Genomic DNA, 18,608 nt, shown 5'->3' on the forward strand with positions numbered 1-18,608 from the left:
TTTAGTTGAGGTCAGGGAACAGACGGGCAGAGTGGGGGACCCTGGCCTCCTCGCCCTGCTGCCGAACTCGCTCTGCTGCTTAACTCGCCTTGATGCTTCGTCAGCTGGGGCTCTCTCTAGCTCGTGGAGCAGGCTCCCTCGCTAGGGTGCTCTGACTTTATATGTGTGGCTGGTTCCTCCCAGCTACTGCTGCCAGCCAATGATGTGTTACTTGAGGCTGATGGCTATCAGCTGGGGCTTAACACTTTAGTATTCTCTCAGGCTTCCTTCCTTCCTGAGTGAGGGGCGGGGCTGTTTAAGCTTTTGGCTGCTTTTAATCTAATCAAGGGGCTGCGCCTTCCAGGCAAGTCTTTTGTGTTTGTTGTTTTCCCACCTAGAACAGCCTGACCTTTCTTTAACCTAGGGAAACAGAGCTTGTGGTTGTGTTTCAGGAAGGCTGAAGCTGCCCTTTTTAGCAAGGACTGAGCTGACTCTCTCCCTGTATGTGTCGGTGGAGTTTCCTTTTCCCCCTTCTCTCCGACTGGAATTTAGCCTTGTTTACAGTGTCCCCTGAAGCCTTCCTGCTAGGGTGGTGTTGAAAACTAGCTTTTCAAACACCATCAAACAGGTGCATCAAACAGGCGATAAGATGCATCCTCCTCTTGTTCCGACTGATCACTCCACTCGTCACCTTCGGCTTGCAGAGCATATGGTGGATCCTCCCCACCAGGAACGTCATTGACAAACCTGCCCCTGGCAATGTCAAAAGGGTTTGGAGAGCATGATGGATCTGCCTCATTGCATACATAGTGGCCCATAGCATCGGATTGTCTGTGAACACTCTGCTGAGGAATGGCAGTGACCTGTGACTGCGTCTGAGAGAAGAATGATAGCATGTCTTGTAGTTGTGATATGAACTCATGAGACAGCTGCAGCCCCGGTGTGGGAGATGGTTGCGCTTGTAGAGGCAAAGTTATGGGCGGCTCAGCAGGCTGAGAAGATGAATGAGCCCTAGGTGGTAATATGGGAGGAAGGTAGCTGGCTGCTGGCTGGTCAGGAAACCCTGCAAAGTCCTCCTCGGAGGATGCGGTCGGAGAATGAAAAAGATTCATTAATTGTTCCTGGCCCGCCTTCTCGGAAACCGGAACAGAGATGTAGCGTGCCCGCTTGGTCGTGCTGTGGCTGGATAGATGCTTGGTTTTGGCAACCGCTTTGGCGTGCTTGTGCTTGGCTGCCTTAGATTGTTTAGGCTTGGTTGCCTGAGCTGTCACTGGCTATTCCTCCATTATATATTTTCAAAGGGGGTTCAGTACACGGCCACGGATGGGGCAGAATGTACAGATCCAAAGGCTTAGTACATGCCCATGGATGGGGGAGAATGTACAGTTCCAAACAGCCTCAGTACACGGCCACGGATGGAGCAGAATGTACCAGCTCAGATGGCTAAGTATACGCCCGCGGATGGGGGAGAATACACCATTCCAAACAGCCTTAGTACACGGCCACGGATGGGGCAGAATGTACAGTTCCAAACAGCCTCAGTACATGGCCTCAGTCACAGTAAATGGTCTCAGTGATATGCAGTTCCACACAGCCTCAGTGACCAGCCTCAGTGCCTGTTCAACCAAGAATGCTGATAAGGCTTGTTTAGGATGTTCTTTAGCCTGCAGCACACACACAGAAACTGACTAAAGGGCCTTGTGCAGGGTCTTTAGTGTTTAAAACAAAAACAGGAGAACTCAGGTCTAAACATCACTAAGGGTGAACTGACAGAGAAAGATATGGAAGGAGTGCAAACAAAAAAGGCGCCTGTTAAAAAGAGCAGGAAAATGTAGCAAAAACAAAATGGTGGTCGGGACAAGAGAAACAGCAATGGCGGTCGCAGAAAAGCACCGGGATCCAAAAAAGAGACCGCCAGGAAAACTGCTACTGTCTGGAAGCAGAACGGCCTCCGCGTGCTCCTTATATCCGAAGAAGAACTGAGAAGTGCAGTCACGGCTTCTTAAAACGGCCGCAGAGCGAGCCGGGGGGGGAGGGGCGGCAGCCAAGAAAAAAATAAATGCCGCCACAGAGGCTAGAAACAAAGGAGGAGGAGCTCCAGGCACCAGGCTGGGGAACTAAGGCGGACCGCTGCTGAAATGGGCGGCAAGAAAATGGAAAAAAGCAGTGTTGGCGCTGAACAGAAGGTTGCGGCCGCAAGCGCCTGACAGAAAAAAGGCCAGCCACCGCCGCCTGAAGGAAAGCCGCAGCCGCGGTCTCCCAGCTAATGAACGCAGTCCCCAACAAGGGAACCAGGAGGGAGAAACCAAACAGGCAACAACTCCCTCAAAAATACCAGTCAAAATAAAAACACAGTAAAGGAATAAAATGGGCAAACAATCAGTCCCACACACTTCCAAGCAATGACAGAGGGAAGGGATTGGGAGTAAACAACCACACTCAGCTCCACACAGTCCTTTACACAAAATACGAACACAGAAAACTTAGCTAAATGCTATTGCTATTCTATCCAACTGCCTCAGACGAAGGCAACAATGAACTGGAGAGTGGGAGGGGTCTGATGCCCCTAGTCTTGACTTCAGAACATTCTTGCCTTCGGACAATGGGTGGAGCTATGATACCCGCTTGATGGCAGGACTCCTGTGGAAAATGTTGCATTCATAATGTAGTGGAAACAAAGTGATACAGTTCTGACATTATAGCTGGACTCTACCCCTTCAGATTGTAGGTTTTTCTATCTAAATGTCGCATTCCCTCATGGGCAATCTTCTGGGGGCCACATACCAGTGGTGGGCAGAGGCAAAAGAGGGTGGAGCAATGGCTTTTATCTTTGAATATTTATTTGTATTTATTTATTTATAAAAGTATTTATATATCACCATATCATAAAATATTAACACAGTGGGGGGAGAGCCTGGCTGGGAGTCCAGAGTCTGTGAGTTCAAATCCCCGCTCATGTCTCCTGGGTGTAAAGTGCCAGCTAAAGATCCCCCGCACAGGGAGTGGCTCAGGGGTTACATGCCCTGCCACCTGTGCAGCCGTGGGCAAGCTGCATAGTCCCAAGGAACCCAGCTGCCCCCCAGCTGGCAGTTGTGGACAAGGAAGGGGCTGGCTTGTGCAGCTGTGGCAAGCTGAGCAGGCCGTAGCCAGCTGGGGAGAACTAGCCCCAGAGGGAGGCAAGGGTAAACCCCCTCTGAATACTGCTTACCATGAAAACCCTATTCATAGGGTAGCCATAAGTTGGGATCAACTTGAAGGCAGTCCATTTCCCTTTTATAATGTTAATCATAAAACACCATTTAAAATATAGAAGCACAGATAATTTTTAAGGTGACTAGCTAATAAAATAAAAACAGAATCAGCCTGTCAGCATTAAAAGATCTTCAAAAGATACCTGAAAGTCAAACGTGAGGATGCTCATGAAATCTCTGCTAGAAGAGCGTCCCACAGCATGAAACTGAGGACTCTAAAAGTCCAACTTCTGGTTGGGGCCAGTTAGGCCTCTGTAACACAGCGGACAACTAACAGCACTCCTCCAAATGATATTACCAAACAAACTGGGATATAAAGGCTCAGGCGGTCATTAAGGTACCCTGGACCCAAGTTGTTCATGGCTTTGTATATCAAGACAATAGCCTTGAACCTGGCCCGGTAGGATATGGGCAGCCAGTGCAGATGTTTTAACAGAGGTGTCTCATACTGTGGGCCACCTGCCCCCATCAGCAATCTAGCCACTGAATTCTGCACCAGCTGGGGCTTTTAGACCAGGCCCAAGGGCAACGCCACATAGCAGTAATCCAGTCTCAAGATTATCAACACATGAACTGCAGTGGCCAAGTGATTCTGATCCACATATTGCTGTAATGGATGTACCACATGAAGATGGATAACGGGTACTCCTAGCCACAGAGGACACTTGGGCCTATAATGACAAAAAGGTATCCAGGAGTATACCCAAGCTACATACCTAGTACATTAGAGGGAGTGCAACCCTGTCCATAACAGGCAGCTGGCCTATCTTCTAGACAGCTGAAGCACCTACTCGCAGAGCCTATGTCTTCCCAGGGTTCAAACTCATTTTGCTGGCCTTCATCAATTAAGACACCGGTCCAGGGCTTGCATAGCCTCTCCTGATTCAGATGGTATGGAAAAATAGACCTGCTTGTCATCAGTGTGCTGATGGCACTGTCCTCCAAAACCTCTCATGACCACACCCACTGGGATCATATAGATATTAAATAGAACTGGAGACAACATAGTGTCTTCCAGAATCCCACAACAGAAGTGCCAGGCGGTCAAAGGGCATTCCTCCTATGTTACTCTCTGGAATTGATCACACAGGTAGGAACTGAGCCACTGTAGTACAGTGCCTCCAACACTCATCCCACATAATTGATCCAGGAGGATACCATGGTTAATGGTAACAAAAGCTGCCAAGAGATCAAGTAAGACTAGCAGGGCCACACTCTCTTTGTTCCTTTCCCAATAAAGGTCATCCACCAGAGTGGTCAAGGCCAATTCAGTCCCAAAACCAGGCCTAAACCCAGATTAGAGTGGACCCAAACTATACTGCAGCCATAGAAAAGCCAGATGTTTCTTCACATGCCTCTCTCTCTCCATTCCCTCTCCAGGCAAGCAAGAGGATACATTCCATCCAGGCAAAAGCACTCAGGGAGGGTGTGAAGTGAGGGTGTGATCAGGAATGAGTTCCAAGGATCAGACAGAGACCTGGAGGGCCATATTCAGCCCCTTAGCCTGGGGCTCCCCACCACACATTTTCAATGCTCCCCCATATAAAATACATCCAGTGAGTAAAACAAAACAAAAATACACCAGCGCCAACCCTAGCACATCAGAGAGAAAGGTTATAACCTAGCCTGCTACAGTTTTCTCCATGTTGGGCTTTTAGGCCCAAAAGGTGTCCCCAGGAACTATGGGCCTAGCTGAAGAACAAACCAGTCTGTCTGTGAGGAGGAGATGCTAGGAAAGATTAAAATAAGAGAAGTCAATGGGCAGGTAATAGGAATGAAAATGAGGAACTGCATGCACACAAGGTGGCACATTAAAGATTTGTACTAAGAAGTTTGCTGGCCAAGTGAAGCTACATGGATGACCTGCTAGCCTATGGTTTATTAGGCATACTGTACAGCTTGAGAGTCACCAACCTGGCACCCACAAAGGCCTTCAATGACACCCTTATGCAGCCCCCCCAACTCTGAACTTTCATTTAAAAAAAAAAAAGCCTGTAACTCTCCTAGAAAGATAGATATGAAGCGAAATGTTACAAATTATTTCTGTGAAATGAGCCAGCCTGGCTGCACCCACCTGTCAGTGTTTATAGCCAATGAGTGAAGTAAGAACTGTGATTGATAAGTGAGTTGTTTGGACACCTGGCAATAGAAATCCTTATTATAGCTGCTGTTGGCCCCTCCTCTTTAGTGCACTTTTCCTGCTTGGTCTTATTTTCTAGTAGTCCTTGGAATCTCTGTAGTTTGCCCTTTTTTTTTGCCTAGCAAGCAGGAGGTATCTTTCCTGTGGTGGGTTTGTCCAAGATCAAGGATTCCCGAGAAGTTATTTTCTGCAACTACTACTACACAATAAGTGTGGGTGGATGTTAAAGAATTCCCTCCCCAAATGGCCCATGCAAAATTTGAAAACTTTGCAAAGAGGTGTGGGCATGTGTCCTGCTGTGCAGGAGCCGATATCCAGGAATTCACTATAGTACAATGGTATACATAGCTACTTCAAACATAAGTCTCTGTGTTTAAAGAGGCTTACTCCAAGGTAAGTGGCTACAGGATAGCAACCTAGGCTAAGACCAACCTGGGACTGGCACTGGGGGAAAACAAGGGTTCTTGTAGTTTTAACAGCTATATCTCCACAATTAGGGCCAGCAGGACTTAGCTGACTTCCTATAGCAAACATGGTAGGGTGGGGAGCAGTAGGGTAGTGGCAACTCCAGAAGTGCAGGGTCCCTTCATGATGGTCACAGCCACACCCCTCACAGCCACACACCCTCACTTGCTTGCTCTCCATTGTTATTTCCACATTCCTCAATCCTTCCCATGTGTCTTCTCCCACAACAGATATCCCTAGAAGCCAATCCACATGAGAGGGTGTTGCAACTGCAAAACTGTTAGTGACACTCGCAATCCTACCCCCACAAGCAGAATACCCTAGAATTAGTCACCATTTTCCCCCCAGAAGGCCTCAGAATTTTATGTCTGGGCCAAGAAGAAGAATGCAACACAGCCAGGTGGAAACTTTCTCTCTTGAAAATTCTGTCCCTCTAATCAAAATGTCTCCCTGTTTTGCCATTCACAACTCCCCATTATTGTGGCAGAATAATGGGGACATATAATAAGAAAACATAAAGAGCCCTGTTGTATCAATCACAAGGCCTACCTGGGCCTGCCTGCCTGATGAATGTGTGTCTTATACAATATTACTGTATAGTTTATTGTTGCTTTAACTATTTTAATTTATTTTGTGAATCTCTCTGCAATAGATTTTATGAAGAACAGTATAGAATTTTCCTAAACAAATACATTGGATCACCTTAGCTACTAGTATTATGAAAGAGGAAGAAAAAACACATGACTCTGTATATTTGTATATTTGTTTTTAGTTACTGTAAACTGCCCAGAGAGTTTCGGCTATGGGGCGGTATGCAAACACAATAAATAAATAAATTTTAAAAAATGACTTGCCTAGCACTGTGCATATTTTTATGAACACCTTATCATGTCTCCCCTTACTCACTTTTTTTCTAAACTACAAAGTCCCAATGTAGTTATCCTTTTCTGCACCTCTTCCAGCTCTGCAACATCCTTTTGAAGTGAGGTGATCAGAACTATACACAATATTCTAAGTGGAGTCATACCACACATTTGTGTAACAGCATTATGATGCTGGCAGTTTTATTTTCAATCCCGCACCTATCCTAATGATCCCTTGCATGGAAATTGCCTTTTTCAAAGCTGACACACACTGGGTCAACATTTTCATTTGAGTTATCCATCATGACCCCAAGATCTTTTTCCTGTTTAGTTACCTGTACGCTTTATCTTAAAAATGCATCACATTTGTAATTTGATGCCCATTCACCCAGTTTGGAGAGATACTTTTGGAGTTTTGCAATCTACTTTTGTTTTTCACATTCTGAATAATTGGTGTTGTCAGCATGTGTTGGTGACTTCACAATTAGACTAATCTAATATGCCAATGGTGGCTTTTTGGGGTGAGGGCAAGTTAGGAAATTGCCCAGGGCCCCGTACTTTAGGGCCCCCCAAAATCTTGTACAAAATCCTGACTGTGACTATAAAGCACTCAGTGTCACTCTGTTGTCTTTCATTCAGCAGCATTTCAGGCACGGAAGTCCCTCCCTACAAAAACACAAGCAGAGGGCCTTTCCTCCCTTAAGCCAGGCCCATCCATATCAGCAGTACACTAGTTCCTTGGCCAGGAACTGTTCTTATACTTTTTACTGCACATGCCCAATTGCCTAATTCATATAGTAAGAATTTATTGCTAGTTAATCACAAGAGATAATATAAGAATGTCATGGAAGAACAAACTGAACGTAAGAATTATGGGTTTTCCTTTAAACCATGCAACCCTGTGTCTATTCACTAGTGTCAGGCTCTGGCTTCAAAATGTGATTTTGGGAATCCAATGACCCATATAGTTATACAGCTTAAAACATATCAAGAAAAACATGCAAGATAAAAACATTAAAATGAAGAATTCCCTCTAGTCCCTCTAACAACAGCTTGCCGCTTCCAGAAAAGGTAATCAATTGAGATAAGAATTCATTGGTCGAAGAATATTAAATATACGAAGCATTTTCTACACACTATACACTAGATGGAGCTATTCACATACTTCCTGAGAAAGAAAATTAATTAAGGTGCATAGCAGAAGGTTCAGGGAAGTCCATAAACAAGTTGGGGATGACAGGGATATTGACATCCAGTTTATTTCTGGACCCATTTCAAAATGCTGGTCATCACATTCAAAGTCCTAAACAATCTGGGATGGGATACTTGAACGACTGCATACATCTACCCACCTATTTATTCAGATCTCCACAGAAGACCTACCAAAAAGACTCCTGAGTAACCTTAGCAGTCATGGGATAAGAGGAGAGGTCCTCTTGTGAATCAGGAACTAGCTAAGTAACATGAAGCAGAGAGAAAGAATGAATCAACAGTTCTCCCAATGGACAGATGTAAACAGTGGTGTCCCCCAAGGATCGGTATTGGGACCCGTGCTTTTAAACTTCTTCATAAGTAATCTAGAGTTAGGGGTAAGCAGTGAGGCAGCCAAGTTTGCTGATGATACTCAATTCTTCAGAGTGGTTGAAACATAAAGGGATTGCAAGAGCTCCAACAGGGTCTCCCCAAACTGAGTGAATGGGCAATAAAATGGTAAATGCAGTTCAGTGTAAACAAGCGTAAAGTGATGCATGTCAGGGCAAAACTACTTAATTTCACATATACACTCATGGTCTGAACTGGCAATGAATGAACAGGAATGAGACCTTGGGGTTGTAATGGACAGCTTGATAAAAATGTCGGCCCAGTGTGCAGCAGATGTGAAAAAGGTGAATTCTATGCTAGGAATCATTAGGAAAGGAACTGAAAATAAAACTACTGATATCATAATGCCATTGTATAAACCTATGGTGCAACCACATGTGGAATACTGTGTATAGTTTTAGTCACCTTATCTCAAAAAGGCTGTCAAGACCTGGATCTGAATAGGGAAGACAGAGAGCAGGGCAGAAGGTAGGAGTAACAGCAAAGGCAAACACAACAGTGTTCCTCAAAACATCTTCAGACAGGCAATTTATTATATCATGAGCTTACACAAGCTATTTCCTACTTAATCCATGACCCAGGAACCCAAGACATGGTCATCTTGGGGCTGTGGCTGCCACACCTATTTGCCCAAATAGGAGAAATTAGGGCAGGGATGCCATCTGCCCTCCCCTAATGCTCACTGACCATACCTGGAGAAAAACAGAAATAAAAGGTGCTCTTAGTAAACTTGTCCCTTTCAAGTTTTGAAAAAAACCATTAGTTTAAAACAATCTGTATCAAATATTTTATACTAATGGAAATATGGCCCTGTAATTTTGAATTATATGTAATGTTTCAGCATATTTTTCCTTGATCTCCCTTGGATGGGAACATTGTCTCCCCTAGTGTGTTTCCCCACTCATGTTTCATACATAAAATATAATAGAAAGAAAATGTGTGCAATCCAAAACCAGATACACCTAAGACCTATTGAAATAATGGAACTTAAAAACAGCATAAATTGTCAACTGTGCATTCTAACTTACCCAGATTAACAATGGAGTGCTAGAAACTGTACATAAATGAACACAGCCCTCATCTAGTCCATCTAGGCTTACAGCCTCATCTAGGCTTACAGTCCAAACCTGAAAGCCCCACTGAGTTTAATGAGATTTGAGCATACTCAGCTGTCTCTTGTTATAAGATTGGCTCTTAGGCATTCAGTCAACACAGCAATGAATCTTATAATTATTCTATGCTCATAATAATTCAGAGATTGAAGGCATCGGATAATGCAGCTTAAAATGTGTCTCCTATCACTGTAAGCTTAGCCACTCAAATGCAGGCAGCTTGGGTCATACTTGACAATATTCTAATTGGTAAATTCAGTATTGGGGTTAAGGGAAACATCATGTTCAAATACATGAGGCACCTCTTGATCCAGGTGTTTCCCTCTGTGGACAGAGTGGAGGAGCAAGAATACAGACCTGAAGCCCTCTCTTAACCTCCCCGTACACAGAGGGGAGATCAGAAAAGCATTATACTAATCTGTATCTGTACTTGAGCAGCTTCCTCTGCCACTGCCCCACACTGAATCATTGTGATGCTTAATTCCTTAAACCAGCAGTGTTGACACACACATAAAGGAGGAACGTTTGAGAGATTCCTATTTCATGGGATCTCACCAGCAGCAATATTTCCCAGTTCAGGTGTTGCCTTCTACATACAGTGCTGCATACAGAGTTCTAGAGCAAGATTGGGTAACCTTAAGCATGGGGACCAAATGTGGCCCTTAAGGAATCTCTATTTGGCCCTTGGGGCTCTCCTTAGTCCACGTCCCTTCTCCCTAGGCACAGCCCCTCACTAGCCCTTATCCACAGTGCCAACTGCTCCTGCATGGCTTGAATGAACTTTGATAATGCTACTTGCTCTATGCAGTGCCTGAATGAAGGCTTGAGAGGTGCATGTATGGGGAGGATAGAGACCTTTGATTTTTGCAGGGCTGGAATCACCTCCCTTATACCACCAGTTTTTTGACCCCACCCACATTTGCCTCTGGCCCCTACACAGCACTGGCATGCAACATTCCCCTCCCCGCCGATGCTGCCATCTAGGAATGAACCTCTCAAGCTGAAAAAAGTTCCCTACAACTAATTCTAGAGTTTAAAACTTAGAAGAATATAGTAACCTAAAATGACTTGTTTCTTGCCACAGCTACAGAAGATCTTGTTGCCACAAGTACCTCCCAAACGCACATATACAAAAACTGTGCATAGTGAGAAGTGGCAGGGTGTGTCAAGAATAGCTAACTTTGAGTTAAAGTTGGTCAAGCTAAAATGGTTCAACCAGAGGGAATTCTGGGAGCTTGTTGATCCCTAGGATACTCTGCTGGAGAAGTCCAAGTGTCAGACAAACAATTTGCAAATGTCAAGAAGATACAACTGAGCCTTATCTGTTATCTCTTATCTGCTTCCTGAGATCAAAGTCAGGGAGAGTGGGTATTGCAGATCAGGACCACAGGATGGGACTGTCTAGCCCCCCTTATCTTCAAAGGAGGCAATCACGGAAGGGGAGCCTAGGATGCCTAATTGGCCCTCTCCCTGTTGCCAGCTAAACCCCATAAAAATGAAGGTTGATCCTTCAGTTACTTGTTCCCGTTCCTTTATTCCAACTACTTGACCTGCCTGATGACGCTGTTGGGAACCAGGCATTTACTGTCGTGAGTATAGCTAGGTTAAGTTTTGTTGTGTTGATTGTTTGAATCTCTTACAGTATTATGCAAATATATCTCTTGTTTAGCCCGGTTAAAGGAAATATATGCTGCTCTTTTTTTGTATGTGCCTTTCTTTTCTTTTAAATAAACTACCCTTTTATTAATGGTGTATATTGCTTGGGGCTATGACTCTAAATTCAGTCCTTGATCACTGGACGATACTGACTACCATTGATTAGTGTGGGTTAATGCCCTAGAGCAGAGGGTGTAACAATAGGTGTGCTCTAGGATCTCCGTTAGTACGCTGAATTCCCCTTATTCAGAGTGGAAGCTAAGAAAGGGGTGGTGGGAGTTCTACCGTAAAACTAATCCTGGAAGAGGGAGAGTTTGCCTGGGAAGCAGTGACCCAAGGGAATTGGGACTGTTCTCAGAAGCAAAGAACCCCCTTGGGGTACTGAGGTCAAGGGACCACAGGGAGGCAATCTTTGACATGGTGGGGGAGGTTTGTAACCTCTCTTTCACTCTCTCTCTTTGAATATTCATAGGGAAAATATGTCTCTGTGAAGCTAATTATTAATATAGTGTCTGCTGTTAGGTACTTTTTAATTACAAATAATAAGAAAAATTAAAAATGTCTCAGTTTTAGTTTCGGTGTTCTAAACGAACAACGCAGCCAAATAACACACATGAAAAGCACGTAGCCAATACTTTAAAACAGTAATTCCAAAGGAGAGCAAAATGCTTTTTTTTTTAAAAAAAAGCCAGCACTGACTATATTCTGTCTGCCCACTCATCAGCCACAAACACAAACACACAGGCTAATAACTGAAAAAATATAAATCCCAACAGAGACAAGATTGTTTCTAATCATTCTGAAAGAACTGCATGGACATGAAAAAGCACCCTAACGAAACAGGAGGCTTCCCCTACTTAGTAGCAGCCCCACCCTCCCAACAATATCTATAAATAAATAAAATTTAAACAGTCAAGATCTAGCACTGGCACCTGGAAAGAAATATCACAAAGTGACTTACTATGGTCCAAGTGTTGGTTGTTCTGGGAAGGCTAAGAGAGCACAAGATGGCAACACCACCACTCCCAGGCACATGCAGAGACTACCCACTTGAGAAGGGGACTAATCTGGGTAGAAATGAACTCTGCGATTACATGAAAACAAACTCTTTTTGAGAAAAGGAAGTGTCACCTATATGTCAATTCCCATTCTCTGACGCTGCAGAGGACAATTGTCACATCTGGGATCATACATGCTCTTGGCTACAGTCCAGGGTCACGATTCTAGGATAACAAGGGAGAGCCTATCTGCCTTTCCCAATTGTTACCTGCTTGCCAGGCAAGGCCAGCATGAAGACTGCCTCCGCACTGCTGTTATCTTAATACAAAGCTGTAAACTAGAAAGCTGCTTCGAAAAGCTCAGAGCAAGCAAGCAGCAGCAGTCTGAATGCTTTTAGGACCCTCTGCAATGGTATTTCATTCCATTTCATCCAGTAACGAGTCTTGTTCTTGCATGGAATTAAGCTTCCACTTCTGAGCTGAAAGAAATAAGCCTGCCACCGCAAAGTCTAAAGAACTGAGTTCCTAACAGAAAATTGAAGGATGCCGAGTAGTCCATTTCAAGATGACTGCAATGAAGGGTCTTCAGATGGTTGAACCAATTCTCAAGTAGATCATGACTGTACCTTTCTAACTTCAAGTTGTATGTATAATGACTACAGAAAATCTCCCTAGTGGACTCACATGGACTCTTCTTTAATCAACTTAACACATCCTGCTGGACTCACTCTCTAACATTTGTTTAACACGTGGATTAAGGCCTCTGTCTGTCTGTCTGTCTGTCTATATATGTATAAAGGATGAGGAAGGAGCAACAGGAAAAAGAGAGAGGCGGGAATACTTACCTGAAAAATTCCGAGACACCAGCATTGTTGTGAGGATTGCACCCTAAAAAGAGAGAGAAAATATAATAATGCCCCACAGCCAGCTCTCTCAGTGGATAGACGAGATAACCATGTATGGTACCAGGCCCCTGGGGAACATTCTATACCATGCTAGTAGGCATGCATATTTACTGTAGCCTACAAAGTAAACAACAGAAGTTTGCCAATATAAGACAGGCAGGCCTAACGATCACAAAATGTATTTTCTTCCCATTGCATGAACGACATTATTTCACTCTGCTTTTCCTGCCATGACATCCCTACATATAGCATGAACCCAGATGTCTGTGTCAGTAACATACATTAACCCAAATATGCATCACCACCACCTTCCATAATCCCAATATAAAGTGGAAACATAAAGACTGTGCCTTCAACTCACCTTCAGCTTTCTTCTGGCATTGAATTTTCTCAAACATTCGACAGTCTCCTGTCTGTGCATCATGGAGGCCACAGTGGATCGTTGCTGGGGGGAAAAAAACAAGGAACGCTGTTAGATCTCCCTCTCTCACACACAAACACTCCTACACCTCTTTTAGGAAAGGAAAGCAATTATTCACAAAAAGTCTCCCCCGTTCTTTGCTTCAGCCCTAGTGATAACCTAAATGACTATCTTCTAAGTAAAGATAGTCTTACCCCTTATATACCCAGTTGATCACTCTGCTCTGCAGGTGAGGGCCTCCTGCACATACCATCTTATTAGAAGGCCCATTCTGCACAACATAGGAAGCAGACCTTTAGTGTCGTGGCACCAACACTTTGGAATTCCCTCCACTTAAATATTAGACAGGTGCCATCTTTGTTATCTTTTAGGTGTCTATCGAAGACCTTCCCCTTTCAACAAGTCTTTTAAGTAGAGACTTCATCCCAGTCTGCGTCTGTGCTGGAATTGCTTTTTAAGATGTTTTTAAAGTTGTCTTTTAAAGGTGTTTTGCTTTAATTCACTAATAGGCAAAAAACCTTGCAGTTTAAGAACATACCTATAGCTCACAGCTATTCTATCAAACTTTAAAAAGCAGGGAAATTGGGCAGCTATAGTGCAATCATGCTTAGGATAGATAAAACTGACCGGGGGAGGGAGGGAGGGCTGGAGTGGGCAGGGGAGGAGGAAGGGAGAGGAGAGGAGAGGGGAAAAGCAGGTCTTAGTTTCAATGGGATTTACTCCTATGCAATCTTGGTTAGGATAGGAAACACTGACCATGGGGGAGGAGGAGGGGGAGTGGGAAGGAGCGTATTGGAGGGGGGCAAAGGAAGGTGGAGGGGAGAGCAGGTTTGACCATTTGCATGCTTATAGAGTTCAATTGTATTTACTTCTGTGCAATCATGTTTAAGATAGGTAAAACTGACCATGGGGAGGAGGAAGGGGAGGAGGGGGAAGGGGAAAGAGGGGATTGGAAGAGGATGGGGAGTGAGGGGCAAAGGAAGGGGGAGGGAAGGGGCAAGAGGAGGGGATAGGAGGAAAGAGAAGGGAGGGTGGGTTTGATCATTTGCATATTTTTTGAGTTCAGTGGGATTTATTTCTATGCAATCATGTTTGAAAATGAAAATGGATTGCCTTCAAGTCAATCCCCACCTATTGCGACCCTTTGAATAGGGTTTTCATGGTAAACGGTATTCAGAGGTGATTTCACCATTGCCTTCCTCTGAGGCTAAGAGGCAGTGACTGGCCCAAGGTCACCCAGTCAGCTTCATGGCTGTGTGGGGATTCAAACCCTGTTCTCCCAGGTCGTAGTCCAACACTGACCCAGGGAAGGGGCAGGGAGTGGGAGGGGAGGAGATTGGGTGGGTGAGCACTGGGCAGAAGGCAAGCCCCTTTCCTTTCCAAAAGGAAAACATTGTAAACAGAATCATTCTTTTTCAGCCTTTCCCCCACCTTTTTATTCTACAGCAGACACATGTAGCCTCCCACCCAAATTTAAACCAAAGCTTTCCCTGGCCACATCCACACCAGGCCTTTCTTTCACTTTGGACAGTCATGGCTTCTCTCAAAGAATCCTGGGAAGTGTAGTTAGTGAAGGGTGCTGAGAGTTGCTAGGAGACGCCCTGTTCCCCTCACAGACCTTCAGTCAGAGTGGCTGACTGTTAAACCATTCTCTCAGGGGAATAGGAGTCTCTTAGCACCCTCTCCCGATATGAACCTGCTCGTACACTACGCTCCACATCGAAGGCCCTCCTCTGAGTTCCGTCTCATAGGGAGGCTCGGAGGATGGTGACAAGATCTAGGGCCTCCTCAGTGGTGGCCCCCGAACTGTGGAACAGTCTCCCCGAAGAGGTGCGTATGGCGCCAGCATTGCTCTCCTTTCGGCACCAGGTTAAGACTTGCCTCTTTGCTATGGCGTTTTAATATGTAACTCGTTTTAGTTTTAAATTTTGTTGTAATTGTTTTTGATTTCTTGTTTTATATATGTTTATGCTGTATTTATTATGAGATCTGGGATGTTTTGTATTTTTATATTCTGTTGTTCACCGCCCAGAGAGCTAATGCTAGTCGGGCGGTATATAAATCTAATAAAATAAATAAAAATAAATAAATAAATTCACAAACTACACTTCCCAGGATTCTTTGAGGGAAGCCATGACTGTCTCACATGAAATCAAGTCTGGTGTGGGTGTGGTCCTCTGATTAGGCAAGCCCAGCAGCTGTGAGGCTTTTAGAACTCTGACAGTTGGTTCTTACTGAGCATGCTCCGCGCTATCATTGGGTCCCACCCAAAATTTATTAAATTAATTAAAAATCAGCCAGGCATTTTTTAAACTTTTAAACTGCAGCAGATGAAGGTTAGAGTATGGGGCAACGTCAGTATTAGGATTACAGGTACTCTGTGAACATGGCTGATTTTTAATGAATTTCAACAGATTATGAGAACAGAGAAAAAAGTCCAAAAGGGCTCTGGGGTTTTTTTCTCTCTTTTTACACTTTGAACTGTCTATTCTCTCTGACTGTTTTGTGTATCGCCATGAAAATTGACAGGGTTGTTAAGCAAGCGTTTCTGAGTTCAGGACTATAAGTTATTTAAGGTTTTGTTTTGAAATGAGCTTATGGGAAGCATCAGAATGGCATGGGGGGTATTTTCAATTTAACATTGCGGAATGTGAAAAATCCCCACTGGCTATAGTATACAGCCACTCTAGTGGCTGTATAATATGTTTTAAAGTCTTTTGTTTTTAAGATGTTTTAAAGTGCTTTTAGTGTTTTTGTTTGCCGCCCAGGGCTACTTCTGGGAGGCAGAATATAAATCAAATACATAGATACATAAATACATACCCTTCCAATCAGGATGGAGTCAGGGAAGGGAGATACTTACACAGACCCATGGGTGCTTAAGAGCCTGATCAGCTGTGATGCGTTTTGCTGGGTTTATTGTCAGCATCTGGTTGATTAAGTTCTTTGCTTCTGGAGTCACAGTATCCCACTCTGGAGATGGAAACTAGAAGCAAGAGAGCAGATGTGGAATGCCTGACACACACTCCTGTACATAGGTGGCTTCCTCCAGTCATGCTTCACACTGAACCCACTGTAACATTCTATCTTTTAAGCCATCAACTTTGGCACACATATGAACGTGAGGGCTTTTTCAGATTCAACATTTGAGCAACACTTACTCTGGGTGGGGGCAGAATATTGGTTGCTTCACTGCCTGGGGTTTAATTCAGCTAACATGAGAACAGGGGAATAGTGGGTCTTTTTAACCCTCTCCCCCCTTCTTCTTGCTAATCAAGTCTGTGCTATCTCAGACGCTATAGAAAAGGCAGATTTCAGCACACAAGAAGACAGGAAGATGCCTTATAACATTTGAAGGTATTTGTTCACTGTAATACTGTCTATTCCAATTAGCAGCAGCTCCTGTGAGTCTCAGACGGGTTTCTTCCATCAGCTCCTATGGATCATTTTTAACTGGAGATGGTGGGGACTGATCATGGTACTTTTTACATGTAAAGCACTGAGCTTTGGTCCCCAGTATGGAATTACAGGCATAGAGTGGAAAACTAGAGTTTAAAGTGCTCAGACCATCAACTTGTTTACTTGTTCTGATTTTTAAATGGTTTATCCCAACTTTTTTTAAGGGAGAGCCAAGGCAGAAATTGCACATACTCTTCCCTCTGCCTCCCTCCTCCAAGTTCTTCAGGGACCAGGTGCAGTCATGAAATACACCTGATCTCCACATATCACAGCTGGCAGATATGGAGAACAGCTGAGTCAGCAGAAATCTCACTGCCCAACCTCTGGTTTGAAGAACAGAACTAGGAAAAGTGATCATACAGATATATCAATAAGATCCCAGGAACAGCAATTTTTGGTTTGGCATAATGTGGTTTGTTAAATTTGCAACATTGTTGTGTTTGCTGCACTCCTACAGAATAAGCTAAAATGGTGGTGGTTCATTGAAAATAAGCCTCACTGCTGAGCAGACTGCAGCCAAGTCCCATTAGCTCCACATGATCAATAATTTAAGAGGGCCTTAACCACCAACTGGTGGTGACTATAGAAGGGTTGTCAATTAAGCATAATTGACCATAAGCTGAGAAGTCTGTTAACTACGGCAGTCCATGCAAGAGCAGCCAAGGCTTGACTACACTGATCTGACACTATCCCATCTATCACCTCCCCACCTGTAGTCTACAAAGAACCAGTTACAGAAGAGCAACACATCTAATAGCTCTTTGCACATTGCATACTAATCACAATCTATCTATATAGGCTTACTTCAGCCAACTAAGTGGAAGGAACCATACAGAAAGTAATTGTCTTACATCATAGGCGCCTGCTTTGATCTGTTGATACAGTTTGTGCTGATCTTCATCCCAAAATGGGGGATACCCCACTAGTAATATGTACAGAATAACACCTGGGGGAGAAGAGAAGAATTATAATGACACTAGCTAGCTCCAATTAAGCCTGTGGCTCATTATCACAATATAGTCTTATCACCCAAGTTTAGACTCTGTCACTCCCACCTTCTGTGGATGGACTCAGCTTTCCCTCACTGTCATGCCACACCATCTCCTAAGGTGCTGTAATTCATCTGCAACACCAAGAGTTCAATTTTAAAACTAGCGCATAGGAGATAAGGAAACACTTTTGGTTCCTCAGTCATCATATATCCTAAAGGTAAAGGTGTCCCCGCACTTGTAGTGCAAGTCGTTTCCGACTCTTAGGGTGACGTCTTGCAACGTTTACTAGGCAGACCGTATATATGGGGTGGGATTGCCAGTTTCTTCCCCGGCCTTTCTTTACCCCCCAGCATATGCCGGGTACTCATTTTACCGACCACGGATGGATGGCAGGCTGAGTGGACCTTGACCCCTTTTACCGGAGATTCAACTTCCTCCTTCAGTTGGAATCAAACTCTGGCCGTGAGCAGAGCTTCGGCTGCATTACCGCCGCTTACCACTCTGCGCCACGGAGGATCTTCATCATATATCCTAGTGGGTACTAAAACCACAAGCCCCGGGTGCATAGAGGCTCTAAGCCTCAGTGAAAACACTGAGAAAGCTCTTCTGTGATGGTCTCCTCAATGTTCAAACTATGGCAAGGCAGTGTGTACAATTGATTTCCTAGGTCTTCATAATGACACTCAATTCCGTCATGAATTATTTTTCTAAAAAACAAACTCATCAAAATAGCTGTCCTTGTGTTCTGCATTACTGTAAAATGAA

General features: G+C 44.2%; 1 protein-coding gene across 22 annotated transcripts in view; it reads right to left on the reverse strand.

The window, feature by feature from the left end:
- Positions 1 to 18,608, reverse strand: part of CAMK2G (calcium/calmodulin dependent protein kinase II gamma) — a 267,247-nt gene that overhangs the window by 90,452 nt on the left and 158,187 nt on the right. For all 22 annotated transcript variants that reach the window (XM_061634805.1, XM_061634808.1, XM_061634804.1 and 19 more), the window contains exons 9-12: positions 17,703 to 17,797; positions 16,256 to 16,378; positions 13,333 to 13,416; positions 12,912 to 12,954 (exon numbers count right to left, since the gene is read on the reverse strand). In XM_061634805.1, coding sequence (XP_061490789.1) covers positions 12,912 to 12,954; positions 13,333 to 13,416; positions 16,256 to 16,378; positions 17,703 to 17,797 — 345 coding nt within the window. The remainder of the gene's footprint in view (positions 1 to 12,911; positions 12,955 to 13,332; positions 13,417 to 16,255; positions 16,379 to 17,702; positions 17,798 to 18,608) is intronic.

Source organism: Rhineura floridana, chromosome 7 (assembly GCF_030035675.1).
Source record: "Rhineura floridana isolate rRhiFlo1 chromosome 7, rRhiFlo1.hap2, whole genome shotgun sequence".
NCBI classification, from domain to species: Eukaryota; Metazoa; Chordata; class Lepidosauria; order Squamata; family Rhineuridae; genus Rhineura; species Rhineura floridana.